This window comes from Festucalex cinctus, chromosome 20, assembly GCF_051991245.1.
Source record: "Festucalex cinctus isolate MCC-2025b chromosome 20, RoL_Fcin_1.0, whole genome shotgun sequence".
NCBI classification, from domain to species: domain Eukaryota; kingdom Metazoa; phylum Chordata; class Actinopteri; order Syngnathiformes; family Syngnathidae; genus Festucalex; species Festucalex cinctus.
The window spans coordinates 22,407,345-22,426,326 of NC_135430.1; the positions used below are offsets into that span (position 1 = coordinate 22,407,345).

Below are 18,982 nucleotides of genomic sequence, written 5' to 3' on the forward strand. Positions count from 1 at the left end.
TAATAATAATTAATCATAAACAACCATGAATTCTCCATAAATATATTAAATCGTATCTCAATAGCTAACATTTGATCTAAACGACTCTAAACGTTGGAACATTTCCGAAGAAAGTATCTGCACATGTTATTTTCTAAATCGAACGCACGCGTATTGAGGTCCGTTTTAACCAATCACGTTCGTCCGGAGGGTGTTAAACCCGCCTCCGGTTGGCTAAAAAGACAGTCGATCAATTTCAGCACGTTTCCACACTGACCTGTATGTATGACTGGATTGCCGCTAGCCCATACACGCCCATGCAAGCCATTGAAGTCACAGGGCGGCCATCTTGCTCCTCCCACGTCGCGAGCAGACGACTGTATCAACGATACGCTATACGTACAGATGAGACATGTACAACTCGTAGGAAGTTTAGTATAAGGACGGAGGCGGGATGAGAGCTTGTGCCGGGGTGTTCACTTTTTTTTAATTTTTTTTAACAAGTTTAAAAAAAATAAGAAGTGGATGGTATGTGATGCTTTGAAGACCTTTTTTTCTCGTATCGCTCAGTTTCTTACCCCAATATTAGATTTGACAGAGGCATCTTTTCTTGAATTACAGTTACAATTCTTATAATTCTTTAATTAAAAAAAAATACAAGTTTCCTCCTGTAAACATCATTAAGCATACAATTTATACATGTATTTAAGGCAAGTTGTAAAATGTGTTATGTCCGCTTGTTTATGTTTAATACATTTAAAACAGCATAAATCATGCTGCTCCTGTCACAAATATTCTCCAATAAAAATTTGCATGCCGTAAACGTTTAGGATCGTATGCCGAGAAACGTTTCTTGGGAGGAGCAATATGGCGGCCTCGCGGCCTCAAAAGTCTTAGCCTATCTATCGTCTATCAAGTCATATATTAATATATTTTATATCAGTGGCTTTCCATCATTTCTTCGGTCAGAACAGCCAAAACAAACTCAAGCGTAACTTGTCACTGCTGTTTGTACGTCACTCGCAACATTCGATAGTTTTTCAAACATTTCTCAACCGAGAAAGAAAGTGACTCGGCGGCACAAAGTGCGTCTGAAATGGAACGCATTCGTAGTTTGGGGTGTGCCTTGTGGTCCCGTTCTCCATCCAATCAGCTGCGAGCGAGGGCGTTGATCCCGACGCTGATTGGCTCAAGTGTCAGTCGCTCAATTTTAAGGACGCTAGTTGTGCGTCGCGGGTTTTGGCGTTTGAAGTTGATGAAGGTGTTTTGAGAAGTTGTTGCCAATTACTTGTTTGTTTTCTTGTTGGGATTCAGTGAGACGACATGCAGTCGATAAGGTGAGAACTTAAACATGTTGATGGCGACTGAGATTTCAATTGGAGTATTTTTGTTGTTGTTGTTGTTGTGGCTAATTAACAAGCTCCGATGTCACCTTTTCGACGCGAGGCTTTTTGTGTTCAGGTGCCACTGGGATGTTTGACTTTTCTGTGACTTTGGCATGAGTTTTGTTTTCCGCGATTGTCAGTTTCCTCCTAAGCCGGCTGAGTCACACGCTGGCGCGATTGCTCAATTGTGTGACAGGAACCTGTTCCGCGCTCCCTGGGCCAGCGACGTCCAGCTGCAGGGCAAGACGGTGCTCATCACGGGGGCCAACACCGGCATCGGCAAGGAGGCGGCGGCCGACCTGGCCACCAGAGGTCAGTGTGCATGCGCACAAGCCACACACGTGGCCTGGCTACCTAAATGCCTGCCTGGCTGGCCTGGGATGTGTGATTTAAAAGGATGCATCCGCATTGTTTATTTTTATTTTTTTTTAACCGCTCACTCACACACTCACACAGAAGCTTACTTGATGTAAGCCACGTGGGTCTCCCAGGCGGAGGCCAACCAGCACCGAAGGCAAGTGACGGTTCCACTCCTCCACCTGCAGCCCTGCATCCGCATTTTTGCTGCTGCCGAGTCACTCGTTCTTTCGTCATGCGCTCACTGCTCATCACATGATGCGTCAAATGGCGCAGACTTTTACACACACAAATATTTCATTCCTTCTTATTGTGGCTTCAAAATGTGGGTAACAATTTTGTTTTCATCTTGAAAATGTTGTTGTAATTGTAGTTTTGAAGGGAATTCTTCTGGCTCTCGTGGTAATTTCTCAATTTCATCACTAGGGGGCACCCTAGTGTCATAGTTGCACTTGATTTCAATGACCTCATCAAAAATACACACTCGCAAACTATTGACTGACGTGTTCAATTTGGAAAACTGTATTCCCTTTTATTAGGGAATTAATGGGAGTTAAGGAAATGTATTTGTTTAAATTGTTGTGAAATTCCCCAAATGGTTTTCCACCAAGTTGTCATTTTTCAAATAGGGGCCCGGGTGATAATAGCGTGCAGGGACATGGAGAAAGCGCAGGTGGCCATCAAAGAGATCAAAGAGCGTTCCCTCAATGAAAACGTGGTGTGCATGAAACTGGACCTGGCCGACAGCAAATCCATCCGAGAGTTTGCGCAGGCCGTCAATGAAGGTGAGGTGTCCCTCAGGGATGCGTCTCGGTTCCCATTCAATTCGCTTGACCTAACGTTCCGCTCATGTTTTTGTTCTACGTCACTTTTTTTTTTTTTTGTTGAATAGGGGAGCCCAAATTGAACATCCTGATCAACAACGCTGGCGTGATGATGTGCCCTTACGGCACAACAGCCGACGGCTTCGAGATGCAGATCGGCGTCAATCACATGGGTAAACTTTTGGTGAAATTGTTGTTGAGATTGTGTGGAAATGATGACTTGACTTCCAAGTCACAATGCTTTGAATCAAGCCAAGACATTTGGAAGGAGAAAGCCGGTATTTGTTCAATATTGGTAGCAAATTGTTGAATGGGAGATAATTCACGCAAACGTGTTAGCATCCTGCTAGCATGTGATGATCATGTTGCACGGGAGCGTGAGGAGATTACGGCCAAGGTAAACGCTGGATTATTGCGCGTTGCGTCGCACGTGGTGATTTGGGTTACGTCACATCTGTTTGTTATTAGTGCGATAAGATGCACCACTTTACGAGGTCGCTAACGCCGACTGCTCGCTTTTGCTAACACAGGTGATGCTGAAATCTTTTAGTGGCTTTACTTCACCTTCAAACCAGTAAGGTGTTTTTTGTTTTAGTTTTTCAATCATGTATAGTAAGGCATATTTTTATTTTTTATTTATTATATATATATATATATATATATATATATATATATATATATATATATATATATATATATATATATATATATATGTATGTATATATATATATATATATATATATATATATATATATATACATATATGTATATATGTATATATAAATAAGGCGTTTTTTATTTTGTTAAAAAAACGACCACGTATAGTAAGGCGTTTTTTATTTTGTTAAAAAAACGACCATGTATAGTAAGGCGTTTTTTATTTTGTTAAAAAAACGACCATGTATAGTAAGGCGTTTTTTTATTTTGTTAAAAAAAACGACCATGTATAGTAAGGCGTTTTTTTATTTTGTTAAAAAAAAACGACCATGTATAGTAAGGCGTTTTTATTTTGTTAAAAAAAACGACCATGTATATAAGGCATTTATTTTGTTAAAAAAACGACCATGTATAGTAAGGCGTTTTTTATTTTGTTAAAAAAAACGACCATGTATAGTAAGGCGTTTTATTTTGTTAAAAAGAATGACCATGTATAGTAAGGCGTGTTTTATTTTGTTAAAAAAACGACCATGTATAGTAAGGCATTTTTTATTTTGTTAAAAAAAACAAAACATGTAAGGCGTTTTTTATTTTGTTAAAAAAATGACCATGTATAGTAAGGCGTTTTTTATTTTGTTAAAAAAAAAACGACCATGTATAGTAAGGCGTTTTTTATTTTGTTAAAAAAAAAAACGACCATGTGTTGTAAGGTGTTTTATTTAAAAAAAACAAAAAAAACAAAAAAAAACACACACACAAAAAAATAACCATGTATAGTAAGGCGTTTTTTTATTTTGTTAAAAAAACGACCATGTATAGTAAGGCGTGTTTTATTTTGTTAAAAAAACGACCATGTATAGTAAGGCATTTTTTTTTGTTAAAAAAAACGACCATGTATAGTAAGGCGTTTTTTATTTTGTTAAAAAAACGACCAGGCGTTTTTTATTTTGTTAAAAAAACGACCATGTATAGTCAGATGTTTTTTTTTATTTTGTTAAAAAAACGACCATGTATAGTAAGGCATTTTTTTTTGTTAAAAAAATCGACCATGTAAAGTAAGGCGTTTTTTATTTTGTTAAAAAAACGACCGTGTATAGTAAGGCATTTTTTTTTTGTTAAAAAAAACGACCATGTAAAGTAAGGCGTTTTTTATTTTGTTAAAAAAAACGACCATGTATAGTAAGGCATTTTTTATTTTGTTAAAAAAACGACCATGTATAGTAAGGCGTTTTTTTATTTTGTTAAAAAAAACGACCATGTATAGTAAGGCGTTTTTTATTTTGTTAAAAAAAACGACCATGTATAGTAAGGCGTTTTTTATTTTGTTAAAAAAAATGACCATGTATAGTAAGGCGTTTTTTATTTTGTTAAAAATAACGACCATGTATAGTAAGGCGTTTTTATTTTGTTAAAAAAAACGACCATGTATATTAAGGCTTTTATTTTGTTAAAAAAAACGAACATGTATAGTAAGGCGTTTTATTTAAAAAAAAAAAAACAACACACACACACACAAAAAAATGACCATGTATAGTAAGGCGTTTTTTATTTTGTTAAAAAAACGACCATGTATAGAAAGGCGTTTTTATTTTGTTAAAAAAACCCGACCATGTATAGTAAGGCGTTTTTTATTTTGTTAAAAAAAAAACGACCATGTATAGTAAGGCATGTTTTATTTTGTTAAAAAAACGACCATGTATAGTAAGGCGTTTTATTTTGTTAAAAAAACGACCATGTATAGTAAGGCATTTTTTTTTGTTAAAAAAAACGACCATGTATAGTAAGGCGTTTTTTATTTTGTTAAAAAAACGACCAGGCGTTTTTTATTTTGTTAAAAAAACGACCAGGCGTTTTTTATTTTGCTAAAAAAACGACCATGTATAGTAAGGCGTTTTTTATTTTGTTAAAAAAACGACCATGTATAGTAAGGCGTTTTTTATTTTGTTAAATAAACGACCAGGCGTTTTTTATTTTGTTAAAAAAACGACCATGTATAGTCAGATGTTTTTTTTATTTTGTTAAAAAAACGACCATGTATAGTAAGGCATTTTTTTTTGTTAAAAAAAACGACCATGTAAAGTAAGGCGTTTTTTATTTTGTTAAAAAAACGACCATGTATAGTAAGGCGTTTTTTATTTTGTTAAAAAAACGACCATGTATAGTAAGGCGTTTTTTATTTTGTTAAAAAAACGACCATGTATAGTAAGGCGTTTTTTTATTTTGTTAAAAAAAACGACCATGTATAGTAAGGCGTTTTTTTATTTTGTTAAAAAAAACGACCATGTATAGTAAGGCGTTTTTTATTTTGTTAAAAAAAACGACCATGTATAGTAAGGCGTTTTTATTTTGTTAAAAAAAACGACCATGTATAGTAAGGCGTTTTTTATTTTGTTAAAAAAAATGACCATGTATAGTAAGGCGTTTTTTATTTTGTTAAAAAAAATGACCATGTATAGTAAGGCGTTTTTATTTTGTTAAAAAAAACGACCATGTATATTAAGGCTTTTATTTTGTAAAAAAAAAAACGACCATGTATAGTAAGGCGTTTTATTTAAAAAAATAACAATAAAAAAAATCACACAAAAAAAACGACCATGTATAGTAAGGCGTTTTTTATTTTGTTAAAAAAACGACCATGTATAGTAAGATGTTTTTATTTTGTTAAAAAAACGACCATGTATAGTAAGGCTTTTTTTTTGTTAAAAAAACCGACCATGTATAGTAAGGCGTTTTTTATTTTGTTAAAAAAACGACCATGTATAGTAAGATGTTTTTTTTATTTTGTTAAAAAAACGACCATGTATAGTAAGATGTTTTTTTTATTTTGTTAAAAAAAACGACCATGTATAGTAAGATGTTTTTTTTATTTTGTTAAAAAAACGACCATGTATAGTAAGGCATTTTTTTTGTTAAAAAAAAACGACCATGTATAGTAAGGCGTTTTATTTTGTTAAAAAAAATGACCATGTATAGTAAGGCGTTTTTTATTTTGTTAAAAAAAAACGACCATGTATCGTAAGGCGTTTTTTATTTTGTTAAAAAACGACCATGTATAGTAAGATGTTTTTTTTATTTTGTTAAAAAAACGACCATGTATAGTAAGATGTTTTTTTTATTTTGTTAAAAAAAAAACGACCATGTATAGTAAGATGTTTTTTTTTATTTTGTTAAAAAAACGACCATGTATAGTAAGGCATTTTTTTTGTTAAAAAAAAAAACGACCATGTATAGTAAGGCGTTTTATTTTGTTAAAAAAAATGACCATGTATAGTAAGGCGTTTTTTATTTTGTTAAAAAAAAACGACCATGTATCGTAAGGCGTTTTTTATTTTGTTAAAAAACGACCATGTATAGTAAGGCGTTTTTTATTTTGTTAAAAAAACGACCATGTATAGTAAGGCGTTTTTTATTTTGTTAAAAAAACGACCATGTATAGTAAGGCGTTTTTTTATTTTGTTAAAAAAAAACGACCATGTATAGTAAGGCGTTTTTTATTTTGTTAAAAAAAACGACCATGTATAGTAAGGCGTTTTTATTTTGTTAAAAAAAACGACCATGTATAGTAAGGCGTTTTTTATTTTGTTAAAAAAAATGACCATGTATAGTAAGGCGTTTTTATTTTGTTAAAAAAAACGACCATGTATATTAAGGCTTTTATTTTGTAAAAAAAAACGACCATGTATAGTAAGGCGTTTTATTTAAAAAAAACAACACACACACACACAAAAATGACCATGTATAGTAAGGCGTTTTATTTAAAAAAATAAAAATTAAAAAAATCACACAAAAAAAACGACCATGTATAGTAAGGCGTTTTTTATTTTGTTAAAAAAACGACCATGTATAGTAAGATGTTTTTATTTTGTTAAAAAAACGACCATGTATAGTAAGGCTTTTTTTTTGTTAAAAAAAAACGACCATGTATAGTAAGGCGTTTTTATTTTGTTAAAAAAAACGACCATGTATATTAAGGCTTTTATTTTGTTAAAAAAAACGACCATGTAAAGTAAGGCGTTTTTTATTTTGTTAAAAAAAACGACCATGTATAGTAAGGCGTTTTTTATTTTGTTAAAAAAACGACCATGTATAGTAAGGCGTTTTTTATTTTGTTAAAAAAACGACCATGTATAGTAAGGCGTTTTTTTATTTTGTTAAAAAAAAAACGACCATGTATAGTAAGGCGTTTTTTTTATTTTGGTAAAAAAAACGACCATGTATAGTAAGGCATTTTTTATTTTGGTAAAAAAAACGACCATGTATAGTAAGGCGTTTTTATTTTGTTAAAAAACGAGCATGTATACTAAGGCGTTTTATTTTTGTAAATAAACGACCATGTATAGTAAGGCGTTTTTTATTTTGTTAAAAAAAACGACCATGTATAGTAAGGCGTTTTTTATTTTGTTAAAAAAACGACCATGTATAGTAAGGCTTTTTTTTTGTTAAAAAAAACGACCATGTATAGTAAGGCGTTTTTATTTTGTTAAAAAAACCCACCATGTATAGTAAGGCGTTTTTATTTTGTTAAAAAAAACGACCATGTATAGTAAGGCATTTTTTTTGTTAAAAAAAAACGACCATGTATAGTAAGGCTTTTTTTTTGTTAAAAAAAACGACCATGTATAGTAAGGCGTTTTTATTTTGTTAAAAAAAACCACCATGTATAGTAAGGCGTTTTTATTTTGTTAAAAAAAACCACCATGTATAGTAAGGCATTTTTTTTGTTAAAAAAAAACGACCATGTATAGTAAGGCGTTTTTTTTTGTTAAAAAAAAACGACCATGTATAGTAAGGCGTTCTTTTATTTTGTTAAAAAAACGACCATGTATAGTAAGGCGTTTTTTATTTTGTTAAAAAAAACGACCATGTATAGTAAGGCGTTTTATTTTGTTAAAAAGAATGACCATGTATAGTAAGGCGTGTTTTATTTTGTTAAAAAAACGACCATGTATAGTAAGGCATTTTTTATTTTGTTAAAAAAAACAAAACATGTAAGGCGTTTTTTATTTTGTTAAAAAAAACCGACCATGTATAGTAAGGCGTTTTTTATTTTGTTAAAAAAAAAAACGACCATGTATAGTAAGGCATGTTTTATTTTGTTAAAAAAACGACCATGTATAGTAAGGCATTTTTTTTTGTTAAAAAAAAACGACCATGTATAGTAAGGCGTTTTTTATTTTGTTAAAAAAACGACCAGGCGTTTTTTATTTTGTTAAAAAAACGACCAGGCGTTTTTTATTTTGTTAAAAAAACGACCAGGCGTTTTTTATTTTGTTAAAAAAACGACCAGGCGTTTTTTATTTTGTTAAAAAAACGACCAGGCGTTTTTTATTTTGTTAAAAAAACGACCAGGCGTTTTTTATTTTGTTAAAAAAACGACCAGGCGTTTTTTATTTTGTTAAAAAAACGACCATGTATAGTAAGGCGTTTTTTATTTTGTTAAAAAAACGACCATGTATAGTAAGGCATTTTTTTTTGTTAAAAAAAACGACCATGTAAAGTAAGGCGTTTTTTATTTTGTTAAAAAAACGACCATGTATAGTAAGGCGTTTTTTATTTTGTTAAAAAAAACAAAACATGTAAGGCGTTTCTTATTTTGTTAAAAAAAAACGACCATGTATAGTAAGGCGTTTTTTATTTTGTTAAAAAAAAAACGACCATGTATAGTAAGGCATGTTTTATTTTGTTAAAAAAACGACCATGTATAGTAAGGCATTTTTTTTCGTTAAAAAAAACGACCATGTATAGTAAGGCGTTTTTTATTTTGTTAAAAAAACGACCAGGTGTTTTTTATTTTGTTAAATAAACGACCAGGCGTTTTTTATTTTGTTAAAAAAACGACCATGTATAGTAAGGCGTTTTTTATTTTGTTAAAAAAACGACCATGTATAGTAAGGCGTTTTTATTTTGTTAAAAAAAACGACCATGTATAGTAAGGCATTTTTTTTTGTTAAAAAAATCGACCATGTAAAGTAAGGCGTTTTTTATTTTGTTAAAAAAACGACCATGTATAGTAAGGCGTTTTTTATTTTGTTAAAAAAACGACCATGTATAGTAAGGCGTTTTTTTATTTTGTTAAAAAAAACGACCATGTATAGTAAGGCGTTTTTTATTTTGTTAAAAAAAACGACCATGTATAGTAAGGCGTTTTTATTTTGTTAAAAAAAACGACCATGTATAGTAAGGCGTTTTTATTTTGTTAAAAAAAACGACCATGTATATTAAGGCTTTTATTTTGTAAAAAAAAAACGACCATGTATAGTAAGGCGTTTTATTTAAAAAAATAACAATAAAAAAAATCACACAAAAAAACCGACCATGTATAGTAAGGCGTTTTTTATTTTGTTAAAAAAACGACCATGTATAGTAAGATGTTTTTATTTTGTTAAAAAAACGACCATGTATAGTAAGGCTTTTTTTTTGTTAAAAAAAACGACCATGTATAGTAAGGCGTTTTTTTATTTTGTTAAAAAAACGACCATGTATAGTAAGATGTTTTTTTTATTTTGTTAAAAAAACGACCATGTATAGTAAGTTTTTTTTATTTTGTTAAAAAAACGACCATGTATAGTAAGGCATTTTTTTTGTTAAAAAAAAACGACCATGTATAGTAAGGCGTTTTATTTTGTTAAAAAAAATGACCATGTATAGTAAGGCGTTTTTTTATTTTGTTAAAAAAACGACCATGTATAGTAAGGCGTTTTTTATTTTGTTAAAAAAACGACCATGTATAGTAAGGCGTTTTTTTATTTTGTTAAAAAAAAACGACCATGTATCGTAAGGCGTTTTTTATTTTGTTAAAAAACGACCATGTATAGTAAGATGTTTTTTTTATTTTGTTAAAAAAACGACCATGTATAGTAAGATGTTTTTTTTATTTTGTTAAAAAAACGACCATGTATAGTAAGGCGTTTTTTTTGTTAAAAAAAAACGACCATGTATAGTAAGGCGTTTTATTTTGTTAAAAAAAATGACCATGTATAGTAAGGCGTTTTTTATTTTGTTAAAAAAAAACGACCATGTATCGTAAGGCGTTTTTTATTTTGTTAAAAAACGACCATGTATAGTAAGGCGTTTTTTATTTTGTTAAAAAAACGACCATGTATAGTAAGTCGTTTTTTATTTTGTTAAAAAAACGACCATGTATAGTAAGGCGTTTTTTTATTTTGTTAAAAAAAACGACCATGTATAGTAAGGCGTTTTTTTATTTTGTTAAAAAAAACGACCATGTATAGTAAGGCGTTTTTTATTTTGTTAAAAAAAACGACCATGTATAGTAAGGCGTTTTTATTTTGTTAAAAAAAAACGACCATGTATAGTAAGGCGTTTTTTATTTTGTTAAAAAAAATGACCATGTATAGTAAGGCGTTTTTTATTTTGTTAAAAAAAATGACCATGTATAGTAAGGCGTTTTTATTTTGTTAAAAAAAACGACCATGTATATTAAGGCTTTTATTTTGTAAAAAAAAACGACCATGTATAGTAAGGCGTTTTATTTAAAAAAATAAAAATTAAAAAAATCACACAAAAAAACCGACCATGTATAGTAAGGCGTTTTTTATTTTGTTAAAAAAACGACCATGTATAGTAAGATGTTTTTATTTTGTTAAAAAAACGACCATGTATAGTAAGGCTTTTTTTTTGTTAAAAAAACGACCATGTATAGTAAGGCTTTTTTTTTGTTAAAAAAAACGACCATGTATAGTAAGGCGTTTTTTTATTTTGTTAAAAAACGACCATGTATAGTAAGATGTTTTTTTTATTTTGTTAAAAAAACGACCATGTATAGTAAGATGTTTTTTTTATTTTGTTAAAAAAACGACCATGTATAGTAAGGCGTTTTTTTTGTTAAAAAAAAAACGACCATGTATAGTAAGGCGTTTTATTTTGTTAAAAAAAATGACCATGTATAGTAAGGCGTTTTTTATTTTGTTAAAAAAAAACGACCATGTATCGTAAGGCGTTTTTTATTTTGTTAAAAAACGACCATGTATAGTAAGGCGTTTTTTATTTTGTTAAAAAAAACGACCATGTATAGTAAGGCGTTTTTTATTTTGTTAAAAAACGACCATGTATACTAAGGCGTTTTATTTTTGTAAAAAAACAACCACCATGTATAGTAAGCCGTTTTATTAGAAAAAAAACACACACAAAAAAAACCGACCATGTGTTGTAAGGCGTTTTATTTAAAAAAAAAAAAAAAAAAACACACACACACAAAAATGACCATGTATAGTAAGGCGTTTTATTATTTTGTTAAAAAAACGACCATGTATAGTAAGGCTTTTTTTTTGTTAAAAAAAAACGACCATGTATAGTAAGGCGTTTTTATTTTGTTAAAAAAAACGACCATGTATATTAAGGCTTTTATTTTGTTAAAAAAAACGACCATGTAAAGTAAGGCGTTTTTTATTTTGTTAAAAAAAACGACCATGTATAGTAAGGCGTTTTTTATTTTGTTAAAAAAACGACCATGTATAGTAAGGCGTTTTTTATTTTGTTAAAAAAACGACCATGTATAGTAAGGCGTTTTTTTATTTTGTTAAAAAAAAACGACCATGTATAGTAAGGCGTTTTTTTTATTTTGGTAAAAAAAACGACCATGTATATAGTAAGGCGTTTTTTATTTTGTTAAAAAAAACGACCATGTATAGTAAGGCGTTTTTATTTTGTTAAAAAACGAGCATGTATACTAAGGCGTTTTATTTTTGTAAAAAAACGACCATGTATAGTAAGGCGTTTTTTATTTTGTTAAAAAAAACGACCATGTATAGTAAGGCGTTTTTTATTTTGTTAAAAAAACGACCATGTATAGTAAGGCTTTTTTTTTGTTAAAAAAAACGACCATGTATAGTAAGGCGTTTTTATTTTGTTAAAAAAACCCACCATGTATAGTAAGGCGTTTTTATTTTGTTAAAAAAAACGACCATGTATAGTAAGGCATTTTTTTTGTTAAAAAAAAACGACCATGTATAGTAAGGCGTTTTTTTTTGTTAAAAAAAACGACCATGTATAGTAAGGCGTTCTTTTATTTTGTTAAAAAAACGACCATGTATAGTAAGGCGTTTTTTATTTTGTTAAAAAAAACGACCATGTATAGTAAGGCGTTTTATTTTGTTAAAAAGAATGACCATGTATAGTAAGGCGTGTTTTATTTTGTTAAAAAAACGACCATGTATAGTAAGGCATTTTTTATTTTGTTAAAAAAAACAAACCATGTAAGGCGTTTTTTATTTTGTTAAAAAAAAACGACCATGTATAGTAAGGCGTTTTTTATTTTGTTAAAAAAAAAACGACCATGTATAGTAAGGCATGTTTTATTTTGTTAAAAAAACGACCATGTATAGTAAGGCATTTTTTTTTGTTAAAAAAAACGACCATGTATAGTAAGGCGTTTTTTATTTTGTTAAAAAAACGACCAGGCGTTTTTTATTTTGTTAAAAAAACGACCAGGCGTTTTTTATTTTGTTAAAAAAACGACCATGTATAGTAAGGCGTTTTTTATTTTGTTAAAAAAACGACCATGTATAGTAAGGCGTTTTTTATTTTGTTAAAAAAACGACCATGTATAGTAAGGCGTTTTTTTATTTTGTTAAAAAAAACGACCATGTATAGTAAGGCGTTTTTTATTTTGTTAAAAAAAACGACCATGTATAGTAAGGCGTTTTTATTTTGTTAAAAAAAACGACCATGTATAGTAAGGCGTTTTTTATTTTGTTAAAAAAAATTACCATGTATAGTAAGGCGTTTTTTATTTTGTTAAAAAAAATGACCATGTATAGTAAGGCGTTTTTATTTTGTTAAAAAAAACGACCATGTATATTAAGGCTTTTATTTTGTAAAAAAAAACGACCATGTATAGTAAGGCGTTTTTTATTTTGTTAAAAAAACGACCATGTATAGTAAGGCTTTTTTTTTGTTAAAAAAAACGACCATGTATAGTAAGGCGTTTTTTTATTTTGTTAAAAAAACGACCATGTATAGTAAGATGTTTTTTTTATTTTGTTAAAAAAACGACCATGTATAGTAAGATGTTTTTTTTATTTTGTTAAAAAAAACGACCATGTATAGTAAGTTTTTTTTATTTTGTTAAAAAAACGACCATGTATAGTAAGATGTTTTTTTTATTTTGTTAAAAAAAACGACCATGTATAGTAAGTTTTTTTTATTTTGTTAAAAAAACGACCATGTATAGTAAGGCATTTTTTTTGTTAAAAAAAAACGACCATGTATAGTAAGGCGTTTTATTTTGTTAAAAAAAATGACCATGTATAGTAAGGCGTTTTTTATTTTGTTAAAAAAAAAACGACCATGTATCGTAAGGCGTTTTTTATTTTGTTAAAAAACGACCATGTATAGTAAGGCGTTTTTTATTTTGTTAAAAAAACGACCATGTATAGTAAGGCGTTTTTTATTTTGTTAAAAAAACGACCATGTATAGTAAGGCGTTTTTTTATTTTGTTAAAAAAAACGACCATGTATAGTAAGGCGTTTTTTTATTTTGTTAAAAAAAACGACCATGTATAGTAAGGCGTTTTTTATTTTGTTAAAAAAACGACCATGTATAGTAAGGCGTTTTTTATTTTGTTAAAAAAACGACCATGTATAGTAAGGCGTTTTTTTATTTTGTTAAAAAAAACGACCATGTATAGTAAGGCTTTTTTTTTGTTAAAAAAAACGACCATGTATAGTAAGGCGTTTTTTTATTTTGTTAAAAAACGACCATGTATAGTAAGATGTTTTTTTTATTTTGTTAAAAAAACGACCATGTATAGTAAGATGTTTTTTTTATTTTGTTAAAAAAACGACCATGTATAGTAAGATGTTTTTTTTATTTTGTTAAAAAAAACGACCATGTATAGTAAGATGTTTTTTTTATTTTGTTAAAAAAACGACTATGTATAGTAAGGCATTTTTTTTGTTAAAAAAAAACGACCATGTATAGTAAGGCGTTTTATTTTGTTTAAAAAAATGACCATGTATAGTAAGGCGTTTTTTATTTTGTTAAAAAAAAACGACCATGTATAGTAAGGCGTTTTTTATTTTGTTAAAAAAACGACCATGTATAGTAAGGCGTTTTTTATTTTGTTAAAAAAACGACCATGTATAGTAAGGCGTTTTTTATTTTGTTAAAAAAAATGACCATGTATAGTAAGGCGTTTTTTATTTTGTTAAAAAAAATGACCATGTATAGTAAGGCGTTTTTTATTTTGTTAAAAAAAATGACCATGTATAGTAAGGCGTTTTTATTTTGTTAAAAAAAACGACCATGTATATTAAGGCTTTTATTTTGTAAAAAAAAACGACCATGTATAGTAAGGCGTTTTATTTAAAAAAAACAACACACACAAAAATGACCATGTATAGTAAGGCGTTTTATTTAAAAAAATAAAAATTAAAAAAATCACACAAAAAAAACGACCATGTATAGTAAGGCGTTTTATTTAAAAAAATAAAAATTAAAAAAATCACACAAAAAAAACGACCATGTATAGTAAGGCGTTTTTTATTTTGTTAAAAAAACGACCATGTATAGTAAGGCTTTTTTTTTGTTAAAAAAACGACCATGTATAGTAAGGCTTTTTTTTTGTTAAAAAAAACGACCATGTATAGTAAGGCGTTTTTTTATTTTGTTAAAAAACGACCATGTATAGTAAGATGTTTTTTTTATTTTGTTAAAAAAACGACCATGTATAGTAAGGCGTTTTATTTTGTTAAAAAAAATGACCATGTATAGTAAGGCGTTTTATTTTGTTAAAAAAAATGACCATGTATAGTAAAGCGTTTTTTATTTTGTTAAAAAAACGACCATGTATCGTAAGGCGTTTTTTATTTTGTTAAAAAACGACCATGTATAGTAAGGCGTTTTTTATTTTGTTAAAAAACGACCATGTATACTAAGGCGTTTTATTTTTGTAAAAAAACAACCACCATGTATAGTAAGGCGTTTTATTAGAAAAAAAACACACACAAAAAAAACCGACCATGTGTTGTAAGGCGTTTTATTAAAAAAAAAAAAAAAAAAAAAAAACACACACACACAAAAATGACCATGTATAGTAAGGCGTTTTTTTATTTTGTTAAAAAAACGACCATGTATAGTAAGGCATTTTTTTTGTTAAAAAAAAACGACCATGTATAGTAAGGCGTTTTTTATTTTGTTAAAAAAACGACCATGTATAGTAAGGTGTGTTTTATTTTGTTAAAAAAACGACCATGTATAGTAAGGCGTGTTTTATTTTGTTAAAAAAACGACCATGTATAGTAAGGCATTTTTTTTGTTAAAAAAAACGACCATGTATAGTAAGGCGTTTTTTATTTTGTTAAAAAAACGACCATGTATAGTAAGGCGTTTTTTATTTTGTTAAAAAAACGACCAGGCGTTTTTTATTTTGTTAAAAAAACGACCATGTATAGTCAGATGTTTTTTTTATTTTGTTAAAAAAACGACCATGTATAGTAAGGCGTTTTTTATTTTGTGAAAAAAAACGACCATGTATAGTAAGGCGTTTTTTATTTTGTTAAAAAAAACGACCATGTATAGTAAGGCGTTTTTATTTTGTTAAAAAACGACCATGTATACTAAGGCGTTTTATTTTTGTAAAAAAACGACCATGTATAGTAAGGCGTTTTTTATTTTGTTAAAAAAAACGACCATGTATAGTAAGGCGTTTTTTATTTTGTTAAAAAAACGACCATGTATAGTAAGGCGTTTTTTATTTTGTTAAAAAAAAATGACCATGTATAGTAAGGCGTTTTTATTTTGTTAAAAAAAACGACCATGTATAGTAAGGCGTTTTTATTTTGTTAAAAAACGACCATGTATACTAAGGCGTTTTATTTTTGTAAAAAAACGACCATGTATAGTAAGGCGTTTTTTATTTTGTTAAAAAAAACGACCATGTATAGTAAGGCGTTTTATTTTGTTAAAAAAAATGACCATGTATAGTAAGGCGTTTTTTATTTTGTTAAAAAAAACGACCATGTATAGTAAGGCGTTTTTTATTTTGTTAAAAAAAATGACCATGTATAGTAAGGCGTTTTTTATTTTGTTAAAAAAAACGACCATGTATAGTAAGGCGTTTTTATTTTGTTAAAAAACGACCATGTATACTAAGGCGTTTTATTTTTGTAAAAAAACGACCATGTATAGTAAGGCGTTTATTTTGTTAAAAAAAACGACCATGTATAGTAAGGCGTTTTATTTTGTTAAAAAAAATTACCATGTATAGTAAGGCGTTTTTTATTTTGTTTCAAAAAAACGACCATGTATAGTAAGGCGTTTTTTATTTTGTTAAAAAAACGACCATGTATAGTAAGGCGTTTTTTATTTTGTTAAAAAAACGACCATGTATAGTAAGGCGTTTTTATTTTGTTAAAAAAAACGACCATGTATAGTAAGGCTTTTATTTTGTTAAAAAAAACGACCATGTATAGTAAGGCATTTTTTTTTTGTTAAAAAAAACGACCATGTATAGTAAGGCATTTTATTTTGTTAAAAAAACGACCAGGCGTTTTTTATTGTGTTAAAAAAAACGACCATGTATAGTAAGGCATTTTATTTTGTTAAAAAAACGACCAGGCGTTTTTTATTGTGTTAAAAAAACGACCATGTATAGTCAGATGTTTTTTTTATTTTGTTAAAAAAACGACCATGTATAGTAAGGCATTTTATTTTGTTAAAAAAAACGACCATGTAAAGTAAGGCGTTTTTTATTTTGTTAAAAAAAACGACCATGTATAGTAAGGCGTTTTTTTATTTTGTTAAAAAAACGACCATGTATAGTAAGGCGTTTTTTATTTTGTTAAAAAAAACGACCATGTATAGTAAGGCGTTTTTTATTTTGTTAAAAAAAACGACCATGTATAGTAAGGCGTTTTTTATTTTGTTAAAAAACGAGCATGTATACTAAGGCGTTTTATTTTTGTAAAAAAACGACCATGTATAGTAAGGCGTTTTATTTTGTTAAAAAAAATGACCATGTATAGTAAGGCGTTTTTTATTTTGTTAAAAAAAAACGACCATGTATAGTAAGGCGTTTTTTTTGTTAAAAAAAAACGACCATGTATAGTAAGGCATTTTTTTTTGTTAAAAAAACGACCATGTATAGTAAGGCGTTTTTTATTTTGTTAAAAAAAAACGACCATGTATAGTAAGGCGTTTTATTTTGTTAAAAAAAATGACCATGTATAGTAAGGCGTTTTTTATTTTGTTAAAAAAAACGACCATGTATAGTAAGGCATTTTTTTTGTTAAAAAAAACGACCATGTATAGTAAGGCATTTTTTTTTGTTAAAAAAAACGACCATGTATAGTAAGGCATTTTTTTTTGTTAAAAAAACGACCATGTATAGTAAGGCGTTTTTTATTTTGTTAAAAAAAAGACCATGTATAGTAAGGCGTTTTTTATTTTGTTAAAAAAACGACCATGTATAGTCAGATGTTTTTTTTTATTTTGTTAAAAAAACGACCATGTATAGTAAGGCATTTTTTTTTGTTAAAAAAAACGACCATGTAAAGTAAGGCGTTTTTTATTTTGTTAAAAAAAACGACCATGTATAGTAAGGCGTTTTTTTATTTTGTTAAAAAAACGACCATGTATAGTAAGGCGTTTTTTATTTTGTTAAAAAAAACGACCATGTATAGTAAGGCGTTTTATTTTGTTAAAAAAAATGACCATGTATAGTAAGGCGTTTTTTATTTTGTTAAAAACAACGACCATGTAAAGTAAGGCGTTTTATTAAAAAAAAAAAAACACACACAAAAAACGACCATGTGTTGTAAGGCGTTTTATTTAAAAAAAACAAAAAAAAAACACACACACACAAAAACGACCATGTATAGTAAGGCGTTTTTTTTTTTGTTAAAAAAAACGACCATGTATAGTAAGGCGTTTTTTATTTTGTTAAAAAAACGACCATGTATAGTAAGGCGTTTTTTATTTTGTTAAAAAAACGACCATGTATAGTAAGGCGTTTTTTATTTTGTTAAAGAAACGACCAGGCGTTTTTTATTTTGTTAAAAAAACGACCATGTATAGTAAGGCGTTTTTTATTTTGTTAAAGAAACGACCATGTATAGTAAGGCGTTTTTATTTTGTTAAAAAAAACGACCATGTATAGTAAGGCGTTTTATTTTGTTAAAAAAACGACCATGTATAGTAAGGCGTTTTTTTATTTTGTCAAAAAGAAGGCCATGTATAGTAAGGCGTTTTTTATTTTGTTAAAAAAAACGACCATGTATAGTAAGGCGTTTTTATTTTGTTAAAAAAAACGACCATGTATAGTAAGGCTTTTATTTTGTTAAAAAAAACGACCATGTATAGTAAGGCATTTTTTTTGTTAAAAAAAACGACCACGTATAGTAAGGCGTTTTTTGTTTTGTTAAAAAAGCGACCATGTATAGTAAGGCATTTTTTATTTTGTTAAAAAAACGACCAGGCGTTTTTTATTTTGTTAAAAAAACGACCATGTATAGTCAGATGTTTTTTTTTATTTTGTTAAAAAAACGACCATGTATAGTAAGGCATTTTTTTTTGTTAAAAAAAAACGACCATGTAAAGTAAGGCGTTTTTTATTTTGTTAAAAAAAACGACCATGTATAGTAAGGCGTTTTTTATTTTGTTAAAAAAACGACCATGTATACTAAGGCGTTTTATTTTTGTAAAAAAACGACCATGTATAGTAAGGCGTTTTTTATTTTGTTAAAAAAAACGACCATGTATAGTAAGGCGTTTTTTATTTTGTTTCAAAAAAACGACCATGTATAGTAAGGCGTTTTTTA

General features: G+C 28.6%; 1 protein-coding gene across 2 annotated transcripts in view; it reads left to right on the forward strand.

Annotated features, from left to right (window-relative positions):
- rdh12l (retinol dehydrogenase 12, like) overlaps positions 1-18,982 on the forward strand; it is a 51,337-nt gene that overhangs the window by 10,371 nt on the left and 21,984 nt on the right. Inside the window, exons 1-4 of one of the 2 annotated variants that reach the window (XM_077508615.1) lie at positions 1,188-1,316; positions 1,561-1,676; positions 2,351-2,506; positions 2,614-2,718. In XM_077508615.1, coding sequence (XP_077364741.1) covers positions 1,303-1,316; positions 1,561-1,676; positions 2,351-2,506; positions 2,614-2,718 — 391 coding nt within the window. In that variant the 5' untranslated portion in view covers positions 1,188-1,302. Of the gene's footprint in view, positions 1-1,187; positions 1,317-1,560; positions 1,677-2,350; positions 2,507-2,613; positions 2,719-18,982 lie in introns of those variants that run through there. The other variant, XM_077508616.1, reaches the window with a different exon arrangement.